At 40.3% G+C, this 19,097-nt stretch overlaps 1 protein-coding gene across 1 annotated transcript in view; it reads right to left on the bottom strand.

Moving 5' to 3' along the window:
• LOC103509443 (multidrug resistance-associated protein 1) overlaps positions 1 to 17,656 on the bottom strand; it is a gene marked incomplete at its 5' end in the record, with an annotated part of 19,630 nt that extends 1,974 nt beyond the window's left edge. The window contains 15 exons of the mRNA XM_026823769.1: positions 1,599 to 1,766; positions 2,264 to 2,440; positions 3,177 to 3,391; positions 9,234 to 9,272; positions 10,923 to 10,968; positions 11,390 to 11,536; positions 12,217 to 12,354; positions 12,705 to 12,856; positions 13,290 to 13,455; positions 13,764 to 13,941; positions 14,390 to 14,620; positions 14,952 to 15,145; positions 15,572 to 15,694; positions 17,009 to 17,146; positions 17,528 to 17,656. Coding sequence (XP_026679570.1) covers positions 1,599 to 1,766; positions 2,264 to 2,440; positions 3,177 to 3,391; positions 9,234 to 9,272; positions 10,923 to 10,968; positions 11,390 to 11,536; positions 12,217 to 12,354; positions 12,705 to 12,856; positions 13,290 to 13,455; positions 13,764 to 13,941; positions 14,390 to 14,620; positions 14,952 to 15,145; positions 15,572 to 15,694; positions 17,009 to 17,146; positions 17,528 to 17,656 — 2,241 coding nt within the window. The remainder of the gene's footprint in view (positions 1 to 1,598; positions 1,767 to 2,263; positions 2,441 to 3,176; positions 3,392 to 9,233; positions 9,273 to 10,922; positions 10,969 to 11,389; positions 11,537 to 12,216; positions 12,355 to 12,704; positions 12,857 to 13,289; positions 13,456 to 13,763; positions 13,942 to 14,389; positions 14,621 to 14,951; positions 15,146 to 15,571; positions 15,695 to 17,008; positions 17,147 to 17,527) is intronic.
• Positions 17,657 to 19,097: the final 1,441 nt, after the last annotated feature.

Raw genomic sequence — 19,097 nt, 5'->3', positions numbered from 1 at the left:
TTTAGGGCTGTTCGCCCCTACACCTAAGCCTCGGAGCGGACTTTTTGTGTGCGCACAAATCCCAAGGGACAACTCTTCGAATTAAAACTCAGAACTCGCTCCTGTTCTTTCAATGATGAATCGCCACTGGTGACTACACCTGAACAACAGTGTTGTTCACTGTCAATTATATTTGGTTTATTATAGTCATGGACTCATGGACTATGGACAATTGATAGCCAGAAATCCTGAGAGTTACTAGAGGGACAAATCTGAATAGGTAACATCATCGCGGTCTCTCTTTGTCCAAATCAGACTAGTAAAGTAGTAATAGTACAAAAATTGTCAGAGACAGAGCGCCTACCGACCAAACAGCACAATAACAGTCATACACATCATCTTGGCTAATCAGCCAAATAAGCCTTTTTTGTCACATTTGTGACTCAAACAAAGAAGAATAACTACAGTTGGCCTCCCTAAATTAAACTAATTTCACAAACAATCCGATCTTTCCGATGTGATACACACAAAGTTGTGCAGAAATTCTTGCTTCATAAAAAAAAAGGTACCGCAGAAAGATTAGAGTCTTGAAAAGTGTGCCGCGGTAGCAACAACTTTGAGAAGCACTGCTGTAGAGTGTAGAGCTTTTTCCTAAGCAAGTTTAACAGTAAAGTTCGCTCAACCACCAGTCATCTGATGGATTAAATTTGGGCAACAGCTTCTTCTTCTTCTTCTTTTACTCCGTCTTTTCCCGCTCAAGCAGGGTCGACGTTTTTAGTCAGTCTCTTCCAAGTCGCTCGGTCTTGTGCCTCTTCTGCTGACACTCCCTTGTCTCGCATATCCTCAATGACACGATTTCTCCACGTTTTCTTTGGTCTTCCCACGGCTCTGGATGCACTCACTTCCAAGTTCGTCTTCACTCTCTTTCCGATGTAGTCCTCCTCTCTTCTCTCCACATGTCCAAACCACTGTAGTCTCCTTTCTTGCATCTTCTTTTACAAGCAACCTATAAGTATTCCAATCGACACCGACTGCAACCTAAAGTAAGCCACAAAAACTACACAACAAGGAAACTACAAATACATACTGCAATACTAAACACACAACTACACATACTACATTACTACATACATCAGGAGTTTCCTGGTTGTCATTAGGGAATACGAGAGTGAAAATTCTCCCGAAATCTAACTGCGGGCAATCGTTAAGACTCGAAACTTATATCATCCTTCTGTCATCAGGGGAAGGAGAAAGAGAGAGAGAGAGAGAGAGAGAGAGAGAGAGAGAGAGGAAGGGAGAGAGAGAGAAACGAAAAACAAAGCGAAGGTGAGCGGGAAGGGGGGGAGGGAGGGAAAGGAAGCAGAGAAGAGAAAGAGGGAGGAAGATAGACAAAGAAACGGTGAAGAAAAACTGGACTCGAGTCGGATAAGATCAAAACCAGAACGTGTATCCATTGTATCATATAAAGGTAATAAGTTTTGTAGTTACCTATTTCATAACTTGAAAAAAGGCTGACTAAAAACACTGAACCCACATAAATGGGAAAAGGAGAAGAAGATATCGCGTACATATCAGTCTCATTCTGGCAGGATAAACAAGATATATTCTATACTACATACCTTGTTCTTGAGTATCCCCTTGGGTCCAATGACATTGTCGAAGATGTGCTTCCCCACATGTGAATCCACAGCACTGAGTGGATCATCTAGGAAATACATATCAGCATCATTGTACACCGCTCTTGCTAAACTAACACGCTGCTTCTGTCCTCCGCTCAAGTTTATACCCTGGGGGGGAAATCAAATAGAATCAATTATAAAGGGGGTGAAGAGAATTTTCAGTCCTAACTTGGCAGAGTAAACAAAGTCTTAAAAAAATATATATATAAAGGGGTAAAAATACTTTTCAGTCCTCTCTTAGCAGGGTACGGACAGTTTTCGTTCTCGGAACGGCTGATGGCTTTCTTCTATACTGTCTTCCTTCTCTCTTCGATTTTGGGACGGTAAGACCTTGGCAGTTACAGTTGCCTCTATCAGACCTCTTGGGGGACCTCAGTGGTGCAGTGGGTAAGGCATTGGACTTTGGATCCGGAGGTTGGTGGTTCGAGTCCAAGTCAAGTCATAAAATTTATCTAGGTGTAATAATTGGGGAACGATCTTTGTGACATACATTTATGCTTAACACAATTAAAATTCCTCTTCGAATTCGGGACGATAAGACCTTCTTAGCAGTTACAGTTCCCTCCATCAAACATCCTAAAAATAAATATGTATAAATAACATACCTTCTCTCCAATCTCAGTGCTGTCTCCAGCGGGCAACATTTCAAAGTCAGGCGTGAGAGCACACGCATCGATCACCTTGTTGTAGCGCCTGGGCACATGGGTTTTGCCAAACACAATGTTATCTCGGAGTGTGGCATTCTGAATCCATGCCTGCTGCGGTACAAACGCTATGGAACCCTGTGGGAAAGAACACAGGTAGGTATTAGAAAGGAGGGTATTTCACAGTCATTTTTAATTCGTAGCAATTAAACAACTGCCACATTAGACGCATGTGGTCTGTGTCGTAGCATGCCCAATTGCACATCCCGTAGTATGCCTCTCATCAAATGGGCGTGAAGAGACACAATACTTACCGTTTAAGTAACACGCCAAAATATTTGTAATCGAAATTATTTCAAGTCTTAAGATATGCGAACTCTTTTTGGGCTTTTTCCAGCCTTACATATTATATTATACTTTCAGAAGAGTGAATGTCCGATTAACTTAGGCCAGCCACTCACTGATCAGGAACACCTGATACCTGATGAGCACACACACTCTCAGGGAGACCTGACAGGCACACCTGATCAGGTCCGCCTGTCAGGTCTCCCTGATAGTAAGTGGCTGGCCTTATACGTAAACAATGTAAATATCTGACAAATTTACCTTCGTGTTGACGCGGCCCGAAATCTTGTCCATTTCCCCGCACAGGGCCGACACCAGAGAGCTCTTACCGGCCCCCACACTTTCTACAATGGCCACCCGAGTGCTTTGCATATATTGTTCATATTTTGGAACTTTCGTGCATACTTTTCGCATATTTTGACCTAATTTTGGAGCATATTTGCATATTATTTTGGCCTTTTTTCCGTGCATATAATCCGGGCTCTAGTTATAATATACTTTTGGAAAACAGTGAACGCCTTTAACTTACCTTCGTGTTGACACGGCCGGAAATCTTGTCCATTTCCCCACACAGGGCCGACACCAAGGAGCTCTTACCAGCCCCCACACTTCCTACAATGGCCACCAGAGTGCCTTCTCTCACTCTCATGTTGATGTTCTGTAGGGTGGGGGGAGATTCGGCCCCTTCCCCTTCCGTGTTGCGTTCCCAGGTAAACGTACCGTTCTCGATGACCAGGGGATCCTCTGGGAAAACAAGAGGAAACAAAATTGGTTGGTTTCAAATGCTTCTTCTTCTTCAGGTGCCTTCTCCAACTTGGAAGTTGGCTATAATCATAACAACCGAACTTTGTTTACGGCTGCTTTAAACAGGTCACATGACGAGCAATTGAACCATTCTCGCAGCTAAAAAATTGACTCTTTTCTTAGAGGAAACAAAAAAAAATTGACTTTTTTCTTAGAGGAAACAAAATTAAGGGATAGATCCTAACTGTGGTCATTCTACATATTTTTAAAACGACGATATACAGTATGTAATTGCATACCTATTGCGGTTATTTGGTAAAAGGGATTTTTTTTTTTTTTTTTTTTTTTTTGAGGTTTGATAGAACTGTAACTGCTAAGGTCTTGTCGTCCCGAAATCGAAGAAAGAAGGAAGCCAAGATAGGAGAAAGCCAGCCGTTCCGAGAACGAACATTATCCGTCCAGGGTAGAATCCGCTCCGGGCGGGAATCAAAGCCGCGGTATAGTGCTAACAAGGCAAACGCTTTGACCTAGGTACTTATCTACTAATAACGGCAATCCCGTTTCAGTAAATGCTTTCTTAAAATTAAATTGATCCCAAGGGCAAGTTCAGAGACCCTTGACAAATGGAGTGTGCTTGAACATTTAAAAATAGCTTGAAAAAGGAAAACTTAAAAACTGAACTTACGCTTCCCGTTTCAGCTTTCTCCGTATCTGTAAGCTTGCCGTCCATGATGATCTTGGGATCTGTCACATCCTTGGGCTTCACATCACTTCCCGATCTGGTTCTGGACCGAATGGAACCGGTTTCACTATGGTGCGACCTCTGGGAGGCACTCTGTGACCTTTGCCGTTGTAGGGTCTCGCCTAGCTGAGGGTCCAACTCTAGGAGATCCTGGGTCACCTTGCTCACTGAGGAATAGAGACAAAAACAATCAAATCATAATCATTTACTTTTTTTCCAGACGTTTGATAGATAAAGGGAACTGTAACTGCCGAGGTCGTATAATCCCAAAAGCGGAGAGATAAGGAAGACAGGATAGCAGAAAGCCAGTCATTCTGAGAACGAACATCCGTTCAGGATGAAATCCGCTCCCGGGCGCTTACAAGGCAGACGAGCTACCAACCTAATTAACTAGACTGGCAAGTATCTACTTGACTGAAGACTTTTTTTAAGGCTTTAGTGGCAGGATTCTCACTTAGTGATTTCTTCCCCCCAACCGGACATAAAGGTGTGTCCACACATAGTCGACTGAACCGTTCACACTGCCTCGCTAACATAGATTCACCTCTTCGATCAGCGGATGGTTTGGACACACCTTAAGAATTGCAAGAAAATGAAATCCCTTGTACCTTCTTCGTCCTCTGCTCTCTCCTCCTGAATATGAGAGATAAGGAACTCGGCAAAGTCTCCCTTCTTAGCCAGTAGCTCCTGATAGTTGCCACTCTCTGATACTTGGCCATTCTTCAGCACGATGATCTGGTCTACTTCCGGCAGATAGGTGATACCGTGAGTTACCAGAACACGAGTCTGAAACGAGCAGCAACAGAGAGAAACAATGAAATAATGTATTTAACAAACTGCATTAAAAGAAAACAGGTTTGATAAGTGGAATTGTAACAAGGGAGGTTTCATTATCCTGAAAGCGAAGAGAAGGTAGGACAAAGAAAGCCGTTTCGAGAACGAAAATCGTCTGTTTAGGTGTTTGGAATAAAGAGCCTTGGGCGGGAAATGCGGAAATTGAACCCGCAATGGTCAAATCTTCAAATAAATGAGGATAAAATTCCAAGCCTCGGCTGGGATTGAACCCGGGCTCTCCTGTTTACCAGGCGAGCGTCTTGACCACTACGCCACCGAAACATACCTTGAGGTCAAGAAAGGATTTACGGGGAAAAGGGTCAAGGGGGACCGACTGGCAACATAGAACCTTTGACGTGAAATCTGACGTCACAACTCTTTGAACTTTTTCATTAGAACGGCAATTAAAAATTGAATTTTCGACCTTATAAAGTTACCTTTTCCGAGTTTTGACCTCAGATTTGGATTTTTCACTACTTTTTACGTAGGAATCAACCATTTATTAATAATTTTTACACATTTGCAAGTGCTCCATTATTTATTAAACACAACTTTCAAAACTTTCTCAGGGTTTTTACTGTAGAAGTGAAAGTTCTTACTCTAGGTGCACATTGTACCTCATGTCATGTGTACTCAGAGGGTCATTCCCTGTCTAAGTATGGGCCCATATGCCAAAGCTTATACATATAAATGTTAGTAGTAAAGCTTGCTATCAGTGCCAAACACAAAAAGCGTACTCGACAAAATAGCATAAAAATTCGACCTAGATATAGCAACAAAATGTACAGAAAATGGATTCCATAGGAAATGGAGAGAAAGAAAGAAGGAGAAAATTTAAATGAACAGATATTGGTGGAAGACCTCCAAATATTGGTGTAAGCCATTACTACCATTAACACAGACAGTTAAATGGACAATTTTCAGGAATATGAGCAATTTACAAACCGTGAAGGAACTGTAAACCCCAGTTAGCAAGAGGTTAGGTAAGATATTATCAACTGTGTCAACATCCTTCCCGCAGCGAGACAGTATTCTGCCGAGCGGAGTCGTGTCGAAAAAGCTCATGCAAGAGTGAAGAATGTTGGTGAGAACCATCAGATGAAGCCGTCTGGCAGCTCGGATGGTACCTTTAGCCACCACAACGCAGACTAGCATCCAGATCACTATTCATTGGAGAAAGAAAATGAGAAACAGTGGAAAATAACATAAGACAAATAAGTTATAAGAAGATAAGAAACGTTTGAAAATAACATAAGAGAAATAAATATGTTATAAGAAAATTAGAAACATTTAGAAATGAATTTATAAAATGTGATATAAGAAAATAAATTTTCAGAAAAGAAACGAGTCGTGAAGTTTGACGTCACGGCATACGCTCCCGTAGGCGATGACGTCATAATTCATGACTCCCACTTCGTTTGTTTGTGCGCAAGCGTTCCTGCGCATTTTGACCTGAAATCTGACGTCACAACTCTTTGGATTTTTTCATTAGAACGGCAATTAAAAATTGAATTTTCGACCTTTTACAGTTACTTTTTCGGAGTTTTCACCTCAGATTTGGATTTTTCACAACTTTTTACGTAGGAATTGACCTTTTATTAATAATATTTTCCCTTAATTTAATAGATGTTAATTAACCTTAGTTGTAAAAATAACATCTTGAAATAAATATATGATAAAAAAAAAAATAATAATATTTTCCCAATTGCAACTCCTCCATTCGAGCCTGATTGACCTTAGAATCATTAGATCTTAGAATGCTTCTCTCTTTCCACAGGTTTCATTAGAAGGAACTGTTAAGCTGTGTCCAAGTCCACACACAGTCGACGATGTAAATTTATGCTGTCGAGGCAGTGTGGACGGTGTCAGTCCACACGTCGATCGACGGCGTCAACTATGTTTGGACACACCTTACCTGCCAAGGTCTTATCGTCCCGAAAGCGAAGAGAGAAGGAAAACAGGATAGGAGAAAGTCAGCCGTTCCCAGAACGAACCTTATCCTGTTTAGGATGAAATCCGTCCAGGGCAGATATCGAACCCGCGACCTAGGGCTTGTGACGGAAATTTCGGGAAAGGCAGAACTTGAAAACTGACCGTCTTTCAGGTATAGTCCTTCATTTCCCTGATGATAGACCATTGAAAGGAGGGCACCTGCATGTTGACTTTCGTCCCTCCTCGATTTTTATTTATTTATAAACTTTGGATAACATTTTACAAGTCAAGTCTAAACAGGGGAAGCTCAATGTTACCCTAGCACCAGTTCGGCCAAGTCTCGGCTACTTCAATACATTTTAAATGATAGTATTATATTTACACATTTCGCCCGGAGGCTGGAAAATATTTGAAAGGTTTCAGAAAGAAAGAGGTCAATTTTCTCGAGAAGGTTTCGTACCTTGGCTTGTTTGTGTATAATAAATAAGATAACAAGTTTTTCATTTAGCTCCATGTTTGTTCAAGGGAAAAACTCTAAAAGTATACCCCACTTATGTAATAAGTTTTGTCCATGGGGTTTCTGCTATAACAATATTTATTTTCAATATTAATCTCATCCGACACAAGGGCTACGGACCGGCTCGTAACTTGCACTTATGGACTTTGCTCCAGGAACAAATACTCGTACATGTGACAATCTAAGGGAGATAAAGCAGGTGACTTGTTCAAGATAAAACTAACATTCCATGTTTTATTCATTTATTGGCACAATAGAATACAAAATAAAACAAGATACCTACTATACAAGACATTTCAAGATAAGTATACTAAATATACGTAATAAAATTGTATATAGGAAATAAATATTTATAACCAAAGTTTTACCTAATACTACGAAAAAATTATGCCACTTTCATACTGATTGTTGTGGTTAATATTTACCACTTCTAAGTCCATTCTGGTGTTTTTCCGGACACATACCTATCTGTGATGAAGCTGTTCACATTGCATCCGAAAAGAAATAAAAAGAAGAATCTTTAATGTGAACAGACTCTTAAGTCGTTTCCGATCGCAAGCCTTTTCCTTGCCCTAGGCTATGGGATGCGATGAACCCCATCCAACAGATGCTGCTTGCTGCAGGCGAAAGCAAAGACATCTTTAAAGAAAAAAAGGTTAAACGTTAAACTGCTGCAACCTCCTTAAATCTAATTTGAATGCGTGAGAGAATTTCCAAAATAAAGGAAAACTCCAAACACTTAAATGGGGTTGAAGAAAAGGAGAGAAAAAAAGAGTTGTTAAAACTTAAGAAGCTATAAATCCGATAATCCAAAGTCTTTTTATATAGATAAATGTTTGTTTTAAAAATCATTTTTGCCCAGAAAAAAAAGAAAAAAAAAATGGTATGCATTTTATAATCCAAGCACGTTTTTAAATAACAAAATAAAACTCTGTTCATTATAGACGTGTAAAAGAGGAACTTGTTAAGGTCACGAATTGAATGTTTGAAGGTGAGGAAGCAGGGAAAAGCCGATTTCCTTGATTCTAATCTCTTTCTTACGAAAATCTTCATGTACGAAAATCTTCTACGAGTATATTCAGCAAAATCTTCAATATCCTTTTTATCTTTTAAATATCTGTTCCTAATACATATGAATCGTTTCCAGGAAAAGCACAAATACATAAGACCTTGTTTAGACTGAGGGAGTGCAGTCTGTGGAGTTAAAGGAACCATTTTGAACCTGAATATAGTCAGGAGATTCAGTTAAGGTTAGACGTTGCCAAACTTACTCTCGTCCGGGTCATGAGTTACAGCATTGGGATCCAAATCCGTAAACGTACCGTTCTCGATGACCAGGGGATCCTCTGGGAAAACAAGAGGAAACAAAATTGGTTGGTTTCAAATGCTTCTTCTTCTTCTTCTTCTTCTTCTTCTTCTTCTTCAGGTGCCTTCTCCATCTCGGAAGTTGGCTATAATCATAACAACCGAACTTTGTTTACAGCTGCTTTGAACAGGTTACATGACGAGCAATTGAACCATTCTCGCAGCTAAAAAATTGACTTTTTTCTTAGAGGAAACAAAATTAAGGGACAGATCCTGACTGTGGTCATTCTACATGTTTTTAAAACGACGATATACAGTATGTAATTGCATACCTATTGCGGTTATTTGGCCGACCTTTTAGCGTCCTTGTTTGACGAGGCGACCTAGTGAAAAGCACAAATACATAAGACCTTGTTTAGACTGAGGGAGTGCAGTCTGTGGAGTTAAAGGAACCATTTTGAACCTGAATATAGTCAGAAGATTCAGTTAAGGTTAGACGTTGCCAAACTTACTCTCGTCCGGGTCATGAGTTACAGCATTGGGATCCAAATCTCAAATCTCTTGGGAAAAAAATCTTTATTTCAACAAACTAAATTTGCTATTACCTCTGTAACAGGATACTCGGAGAACGTGGGGGCAGCATCGGCAAAGAAGTTCAGAATGAGTAAGCTGATGACACACGGGTAGTAAACCATGTAGCTGACGAAACTGTAGTCTATTGTGAAGCCCTGGAACATTGGATAAGAATAAAAAAATCTCAATTTTAAATCATTGATAAAATATTGGGATGCTCGATGGAAAATGAGCTCGAATAAGACATTTAAAATCATTAAATTATAAAAGCTGATGACACACGGGTAGTAAACCATGTAGCTGACGAAACTGTAGTCTATTGTGAAGCCCTGGAACATTGGATAAGAATAAAAAATCTCAAATTTAAATCATTGATTAAATATTGGGATGCTCGATGGAAAATGAACTCGAATAAGACATTTAAAATCATTAAATTATAACTAATCGAATAATGTCTCCACCCTTGGTGGATGATTGAAAAAGGACACCTGCTACGTTTTGCCTTCAAGGAAGGTAACTATATCCTGGATTAGTCTTTATTTCCCTTAAGGACTAGTTTTCCTATGCTTCTTCACCTTGAGGGAAATTCAGTAATACCAGCCTTTTTCTTCAACTCAAGTGATGTAAATAAATGAGGACTTTTTAAACAGGCACAATGGGACTTTTTGGTCAGATAAGTTCAACTGATGCGATAAAAATATCGAAAATTCATTTCCATCAAATCAGTAGAACTTATCGGATAGAAATTGCTTATCGCACTTGCTTGCCATGCAGAAGGTCCCGGGTTCGAATCCCACCATTGACAAAACTTTGTACTCGTTTTTCGATTGCAAATATTTCAACGGGTTACTTTCAGGTGTTCTCGTGTTGACCGGGCACCTAAATGGGAAGTATTGTGTCTCTTCTCGCCCATCTGATGAGAGGCATACTACGGGATGGGCATGCTACGATACAGACCACATGAGTTTAATGTAGCAGATGTTTAATTTCTACAAAATAAAAACGATGGTGAAACACCCATGAGGTATTCATTAATTTGTATTCGAAATTCCCTACGGTCCTCATATTGTCAGCGTTCCCTCTAATCGCAAACTTGCAGGGTACAATAGCTTTATGCTATTTGCTGAAGGATATGTATACAGAGTGTAACAATGTTTCTCGAATAAGACATTTAAAATCATTAAATTATAACTGCTCGAATAATGTCTTCACCCTTGGTGGATGATTGAAAAAGGACACCTGCTAATTTTTGCCTTCAAGGAAGGTAACTATATCCCGGATTAGTCTTTATTTCCCTTAAGGACTAGTTTTCCTATGCTTCTTCACCTTGAGGGAAATTCAGAAATCCAGCCTTTTTCTTCAACTCAAGTGATGTAAATAAATGAGGACTAACAGGCACAATGGGACTTTTTGGTCAGATAAGTTCAACTGATGCGATAAAAATTTCGAAAATTCATTTCCATCAGATCAGTAGAACTTATCGGATAGAAATTGCTTATCGCGCTTGCTTGCCATGCAGAAGGTCCCGGGTTCGAATCCCACCATCGGCAAAACTTTGTACTCGTTTTTCGATTGCAAATATTTCAACGGGTTACTTTCTGGTGTTCTCGTGTTGACCCTATCCAAATCTTCTTGATTCATGAAACTGTTGATTCTCTTCACCGAAACACTGGCCTGAAATCAAAGTCATATCAAGAGATCAAATCAAATCGCAGCAAGATTTACAGAAAATCTTGCCTGCTTCGGTCCGTTTTTTATAGGTAGTTCAAAAAAAAATCGTGTCGTGTGTAGTGGGAACATTCTCATTTAAATTACATTGCCTACAGGGCATTAGGGGAAAAAAATCGGATGAAACTTACAAGTGGGAATGGCCCTGGACCAGCCTAGTTAGCTTGGTTGGTAGCGGGTCTGCCTTGAAAGGGCTAGGCCGCGGGTTCGACTCCCGCCCGGGGCGGGTTTTATCCTGAACGGATAATGTTCGTTCTGGGAACGTCCGACTTTCTCCTATCCTGTCTTCCTTCTCTCTTCAATTTCGGGACGAGAAGACCTTAGCAGTTACAGTTCCCTCTATCAAACCTCTTTAAAAAAATCTTACCTGGACTAGTTGAGATATAAGCATGGGCAACATGGAGAGAGGAAAGCGTAGTATGTTGAATAGGGAGAGAGAGACGAACGCAATCTGGGCATCCAACACATGGGAATCGTCTGAGAGAAGATACACAGCGAACGACACCAGCGACACCTGGTGAGCAAGGGCAGAAACAAAGTTAGTTTTATAATAAGACCAAAATTACACTTGGTAAAACTTTAAATAACTATCAAGAATAAAAACCACTTGACTTTAAGCTTTACAAATACAAATTTTATACAAAGATGATTTAATAAATATTATCTTGAGAATGGGGTAACAAACACCCGAAATACGCGTATCGATAAAATACCTATACTAAATTTGTAAAACTCAATTCAAGTGGTTTTTATTCTTAAAAGTTAGTTTTAGCCTTGGAGGGTAGTACGTCTACCTTGTAATAATAGTGTTCATTTATACTGCTCGCATAGGACTGAAAAGTCCCTTATTTCTTACCGTTTATATTATTTTGGATACTTGTACATTATTTTAGATACAAGTATCCAAAATAATATAAACGGTAAGAAACAATGTTCATACATAGGATGTCTAATATAAATCTAACAAATACCTGAAAAGTCCCTTTACTTCAGCAGTGGGCTCCTACTATTATTGTGGTCAAATTCTCAAATTATATTGAGGATAAAATTCCATACCTCGGCTGGGATTGAACCCATGCCCTCCTGTTTACCAGGCGAACGTCTTGACCACTACACTACCGAGGCAGGTTGTAAGCGCTAGGTCGCGGGTTCGATTTCGGCCCGGGGCTGATTTTATCCTGAGGTCAAACTTACCAAAAACGGCGCGCAGGACCAAATGAAGGACGTAGCAGCATTCAGATAGGCGGCCTCTTTGAGAACTTTGATCTCTTTAGATCTTATTTTCAAGATCTGCTCCTGGAAACTCAGCTCCCAAGCGTACAACTTCAGCACCTGTAGGATAAAACATAACAGGGATGGGATATATGATATATTGCCAAAATCTAATCCGATCTCGAGTTATTATGATTAATTTTCCGTGAAGCCGGGGAATCTGCTAGTGCACTATAGCCCCACCTTCTGTCTGGCTGGGGGACGTTTAACAGGGAGTATACCAGCCTAAATTTCCCTTGCTAAAGAAACAGCAAAAGTTGAGTGCGAAGGGCATAATCCACTCGTAAAATTTGAAGCCAAAACCAAATGTCAGCCCAAAGCAATCACCCTAGTTAGGGCTGGTTGAGAGGCTGACGAAAACCCCGTCTGTACACGGGAAAAGGCGAAGAAAAAGAAGACTATAGTCTCACCTTAATTCCCGATAGAACCTCATTCATTAGCTTCACTCTAGCGTCTTTACTCTTCATCTGTTTGATCTGCAAGTTTCGTATTCTCGTAGCAACATAGCCATTGACTGGGATTAGGATGACCATCACAGCCAAACCTGCCAGGACACTGGGACCTGAAATAAAGAACCATTTCCAATAAGAAATAAAATTGCTTCGGTAATTTTATAAAATTTGTAGGTATACATTACATTGAAATGGGGGTTTTTTCTGACGAAATTCCTGTGTGTGGAGTCTAGTAATTAGGACTATTCCACACCTAGGTATATCTGTTACTTTATTAAATAATAAAAATAATTTAATTGAATTGAACGTAGTGGTAAAGAAGATTCGATAAAGGATTGTGTATCGGCCGTCGATCGACAAGGTGAATCTATGTTGTCCAAGCAGTGTACGGTTTTGAGGTCGATTGACGGCGTCGACTATTTGTGGACACAGCTTGATAGCGTCTTCAGTGGTTGGGTGGAAGAGCTCCCGTCAGTGAGAAAGAACCCTGCCATTTAAAACAAGCCCTAAAAAAAAAGATGAAACGCGCAACAAAGGCCTTACCCAGAATTCCCCAGAGGAAATAGAGAGCCAGTCCTATTTGCAGAGGCGCAGACCACAACATGTTCAAGTAAGGTGTGATGTCCATTCTCTGGGCATCTACAGACATTAGGTTGACAATTTCTCCTACTGTGGTCTCCTTACGAGCGTTGTTGGAAATCGTAAGCGCCTGAAATGAAGAGCGAATGAAAAAATTACACCACACTGAAATAAAAATAAAATTAAATTAATCAGTGGCATGTCGTGAGATTTATCAAAAGAGAACCAGTTAGCTTGGTTGGTAGTGCTTCTGCCTTGTAAGCGCTAGACCGCGGGTTTGATTCCCGCCCGGGCCGGATTTTATCATGAACGGATAATGTTCGTTCTCGGAACGGCTGGCTTTCTCCTATCCTGTCTTGCTTCTCTCTTCGATTTCGGGACGATAAGACCCTAGCAGTTATAGTTCAAACTATCAAACCTCTTGGGAAAAAAACTTACTTTTCTGTAAATGGTAGAGATGAGAGCACTCCGCATTCGCATCCCTACACGGAACATGCGATCGAAATAAGTTGACAGGAGCAGGGTTTGAACCACGGACGTCACGAGTAAGAGGATAGCATAGAAGTAGCCTTTCCATAGTGGAGCATTGGGTTCGTTCACAAACTCTATCAACCAACTGTAATGAATGACTTAAATTAAAATCTGCCTGGGTGGAGTGAAAATTGGTCGTTGGCAAATTGGAGAATTCAATGTCAGTAGGAGTATTAACAGTCCTCACATTAAATTTAAAACTATTGACACAACCCTTCAATTAGACGTCTAAAATCACACTAAGTAAGCTCAATAAATGCGAAACATAGCTCAATACCTGCGGACTACCTACTTAAATAAATACGGACTTCCCCAATAATATGCGAAAATACCTCAATATTTTTGGACTACTTCAATAATATGCGAAAAACATACCTCAATATCTTCAGACTACCTCAATAATATGCGAAAACACCTTAATATCTGCGGACTACCTCAATGATATGCGAAAAAACCTCAATATTTGCAGCCTTAAGACTTCTAAAAATTCCTATATTTACGGACGTCCTCAATTTGTAAATGCGAAAACATACCTCAATATTTGCGGACTGACAAACGTGAGCAAATCCTGAATCAACTTGAGGGAGGATCCAAACAGGAACGTGGGTCCGAATGTTTTGCACAGCGCCCCGACAATAGACGCCTGGGCGGGCGGCTTCTTGGATGTGTCTTGTGGCGGCCTTGTGCTCCCGTTGGCGGCAATGTCAATGTTGGAGGAATTCTTCAAATAGGCGGCCTGCGTCCCGGGAGTGGTCTGCTGGGATCTGAACAACAAGAAGAGAGCAAATGTTAAACCTACTTATTGGTACAGCACAAAGTGTACTGGTTGTTCAACTTCTATTCGAACGAAAAAACGGGAATTGATTAATAACATTTTAGAACGATCCGAAAAATGAAGGGAACTTTGATTCCCGCCTGGGGCGGGTTATTTTATCCTGAACTGATACTGGTCGTTCTCGGAACGGCTGGCTTTCTCCAGGCCTGTCTTCCTTCTCTTTTCAAATTCGGGGCGATAAGACCTTAGCAGTTACAGTTCCCTCTATCAAAGCTCTTGAAAAATAAATCAATTTATTTAATACTAAAGTCTCAACTTACCTCGCTGCCTTGCGCAATGACTCGTTCCAATGTTTATCAAACAAGGGCACAATTTCCTTGGACGTATCCTCATGGTTGAGATTCCACAGGTCCTTGTTCTCCAGAGGCTTCCTGTAGCCCAGCCACGCCATACGATCGAACCAGGCGAAAATCAATTTGGACGGAAATGAGGCTCGATATTCGGGGGATGGATTCTGAGAAATGATTTGAAATAACAGATTGTTTCCTTCCAAATATTCGTAAGTAAAACAGTTTCTTAAAATTACGAGTTAGATGTGTTAAGTATACCCTTAACACATCTAAATTCCTTTACCAGTCTAGATATGTAGCTTGGAGGGTAGTAGGGTAGCGCGCCTGCCTTGAAGGTTACGGGTTCGATTCCCGCCTGGGGCGAACTTTATCCTAAACAAATAAGGTTCGTTCTCATCCCCCTTCTCTTCTGCTTCAGGACGATAAGACGTCCACTGCTACAATTCTCTCTATCAAATCTCTTAAATAAGGTTCGTTCTCATCCCCCTTCTCTTCTGCTTCAGGACGATAAGACGTCCACTGCTACAATTCTCTCTATCAAATCTCTTGGGAAAAAAATCTTTATTTCAACAAACTAAATTTGCTATTACCTCTGTAACAGGATACTCGGAGAACGTGGGGGCAGCATCGGCAAAGAAGTTCAGAATGAGTAAGCTGATGACACACGGGTAGTAAACCATGTAGCTGACGAAACTGTAGTCTATTGTGAAGCCCTGGAACATTGGATAAGAATAAAAAATCTCAAATTTAAATCATTGATTAAATATTGGGATGCTCGATGGAAAATGAACTCGAATAAGACATTTAAAATCATTAAATTATAACTAATCGAATAATGTCTCCACCCTTGGTGGATGATTGAAAAAGGACACCTGCTACGTTTTGCCTTCAAGGAAGGTAACTATATCCTGGATTAGTCTTTATTTCCCTTAAGGACTAGTTTTCCTATGCTTCTTCACCTTGAGGGAAATTCAGTAATACCAGCCTTTTTCTTCAACTCAAGTGATGTAAATAAATGAGGACTTTTTAAACAGGCACAATGGGACTTTTTGGTCAGATAAGTTCAACTGATGCGATAAAAATATCGAAAATTCATTTGGTGCTATTGAATTAAACAATTTATAGCTCTTTTTCACACATTCTCTATCACACCCTCCTCTGAAATTTATTCCAACTCAAAAGAACACCTAATCAATAGCTTTACAGGCCGTAGAATCAATAAATCTTCAGTCAGCTCTTTGTTTGAATTAATCCCGTGTATTGGGTAATTTTTTGCACAAAGGCAGTGTGTCAGTGTCAATAATTACAGTAAGGCTTTCTAGTTTTTTTGTGCCTTTTACAAAAGAATTAAATAGATCATCCACTTTTATCGAAAAAAAAGTCACCTGTTAGGAGTTTCTCCTTTGAATTGGGAATTTTTAGACTCGTTTAAAAAGAAATAGAGGATTAGTGAAATTTCAATGTCGTTCCTTGGAATTTGAATTCCTCTTTGATCGATCTGATACTCTTGGTGTAATCCTTTTTGAACAGGACTCACAATTCTCCAAAGTCTAGCAAGTCTCGTAGATGAAGCATCTTGGGCTTGAACCCAAGATGAAGCATCTTGGGCTTGAACTTTTGGGGCAGTTGCCCCTACATCTAATGCTGGGTCCAGACTTGTGCAATGCAACGTGCAAAGCAACGTGCAAAGCATTTGCATTGCACGTTGCACGTAAAATCAAATCTGACGAATGCGAACGTTTTTCATGTATCCGAGAATTTTTGTACCGATACTCAACTAGTAATGGCCTATAGTAGGTACATCATGTGCATTACATTGCACGATGCTTTGCAAACACGTCCAAACTAGTGCAACGCACATCAAAGACATTCGCCAGAAAACCGCCAACCTCTCGGATACCCACAAACGTTTGCTGCAATGTTCAAAAAACTTTGCTGCAACTTTCTCAAACACGTCCAAACTAACGAATTTCATTGCATTGCACAAGTCTGGACCCACCATTAGAGGGTAAAATAAGTTTACTTACCCGTGTGAGTGAAGCGGTCAGTTCTGTCCTGTACTGAGGAGCCCCGCATAACGCCAGGAGTGATACGAAGAGGAAAATACATCCTGACGTTCTTAGACCGCGCGTTCTATTGAGCAGGATTAAGGCACCTAGGAGCAACTGAAAATAAACAACAGGAGATTCACATTAGAACCGGATCTTTTTCTTCGCCTTTTCCCGTGTACAGACGGGGTCGGCATTTTTCGTCAGCCTCTCAATCAGCCCTAACTAGGGTGATTGCTTTGGGCTAACATTTGGTTTTGGCTACAAATTTTACGAGTGGATGCCCTTCGCACACAACCTTTGCTTTTTCTTTAGCAAGGGGAATTCAGGCTGGTATACTCCCTGTTTAAAGTCCCCCAGCCAGACTAAGCTGGTCAACTCCTTGTTTAACGTCCCCAGCCAGACAATTTCCCGTGAGAGTGAAGCGAACTACTTACAAAGGTAATACATAACTATTATGCATATAAGGATTCCTTCTGGCCAGACAGTTCTACTTACAAAGGTAACAAACTTGATTGCAGGACTCGTGTAGGTTACAGCGTAACCTTCCCCAATGAAAAGTCCATAGATTGTATCAGAGAGAGAAATAATGAGTAGCACCAGCGTGAAGAACTGTGAAACAGAAAAAAAAAGAAGATACAATTAAGAATAAGGTGGATAACTCAATATTTTCAAGCTTTTCCTAGATGAACACTAGGCGGCATAGTTAGCGTGGAGTGTAGCGCGTCTACCTTGCAAATCGCTAGATCGCGGGTTTTATTTCCGACAGGGGCTGATTTTAATCTAAACAGATAAGGTTCATTCTCGAAACGACTGGATTTTTTCTATCATATCTTCCTTTCTTCAATTTCGGGACGAGAGGACCTTAGCAGTTTCCTCTAGCAAACCTAAACAAGCTGGGCCCGTCCCTCATCTAGCCGCCAGGGTGCTGACAAATGACACGAGATTTGCGGTCAGCAGACTCTTCATTTGACGAAATACATAGGTATACCAATGATAATACATATGATACACTCAAGAACTGAAAAGTTACATAGCATTATGTAGTAAGGAAATTACAAAGCCAACATCGCGTGACCTATCCGTTAAAAAAAAAAAAAAAAAAACAAGAGCGTTTTTTTTTTTTTTTTTTTTTTTTTTTTTTTTTTCTAAGCAGTACTTACATAGGTCTTTATTCAGGCCCTCATAATGATTATACGTTACATGTGGGAACACTTATAATCACATAGCACAAACCTATCCGTCTTATTTGTGCTTCACAACACGATTTTCGCATGTACAGCGATTAGGCTACGGTTCCTTTGGATGCGTATTTCTAGTCACAACCTAGCGTCATAGAGTGACGGACGCATTTATCTCTATCTAGGTAGGTATGTTGTTTAGGCGGGCCACTCACCAATGGTTACATTACTTGTGTGTGCTACTCACTATCAGGTATCAGGTAGACCTATTCAAGCGGACCTGACCAGGTGTACCTGTCAGGTCTACCTCATAGTGTGTGGCGATGGAACAAAACCTAGGATTGCCTACAAGCCCTACAGAAAACCTCATTTAAAACGCTATTTTATGGTAAAGGCCCATCAATGGATACGGCGCGGCATGTTCTCGCCCAAGTAGAAAAATAAAATCGGATTACATGGAACTGCAGCCCAGTCTCAAGACTAGACTATGCACTATGCATCCAATGAAACCGCAGCCTTCGCAATAGCTAATGCTCGTTTATTACGAACGCAGATATGTCAATAATTACTGTTTATTTCTTACGTCACATCACGTTTGATTGGAGGCTTCTCTAGGAGGTTACAAAAGGGGGCTCATTGGAGACAATTACAAAGACCATCATAAGTTGTGAAGGTTAAGGGTCTCTCATGTGATACACTAATGTAACCACTGATGGCTGATGGTGTACTTGATTTTTTCATTGTCAACACAATGAATGTGCTCTATAGCTCTACTTTTATTATTCTCACATACTTACTAAGTAGGTATCTATTATTGTTTTTCAAAACAATAAGTTGAGATTTCAACAATGTTGTTGTTACAAGATATAATAAGACAAGATAGACGT

The sequence above is a fragment of the Diaphorina citri genome, unplaced genomic scaffold (genome assembly GCF_000475195.1).
Source record: "Diaphorina citri unplaced genomic scaffold, Diaci psyllid genome assembly version 1.1 scaffold498, whole genome shotgun sequence".
NCBI classification, from domain to species: Eukaryota; Metazoa; Arthropoda; class Insecta; order Hemiptera; family Psyllidae; genus Diaphorina; species Diaphorina citri.
This window is presented reverse-complemented; position numbering and strand designations above follow the sequence as displayed.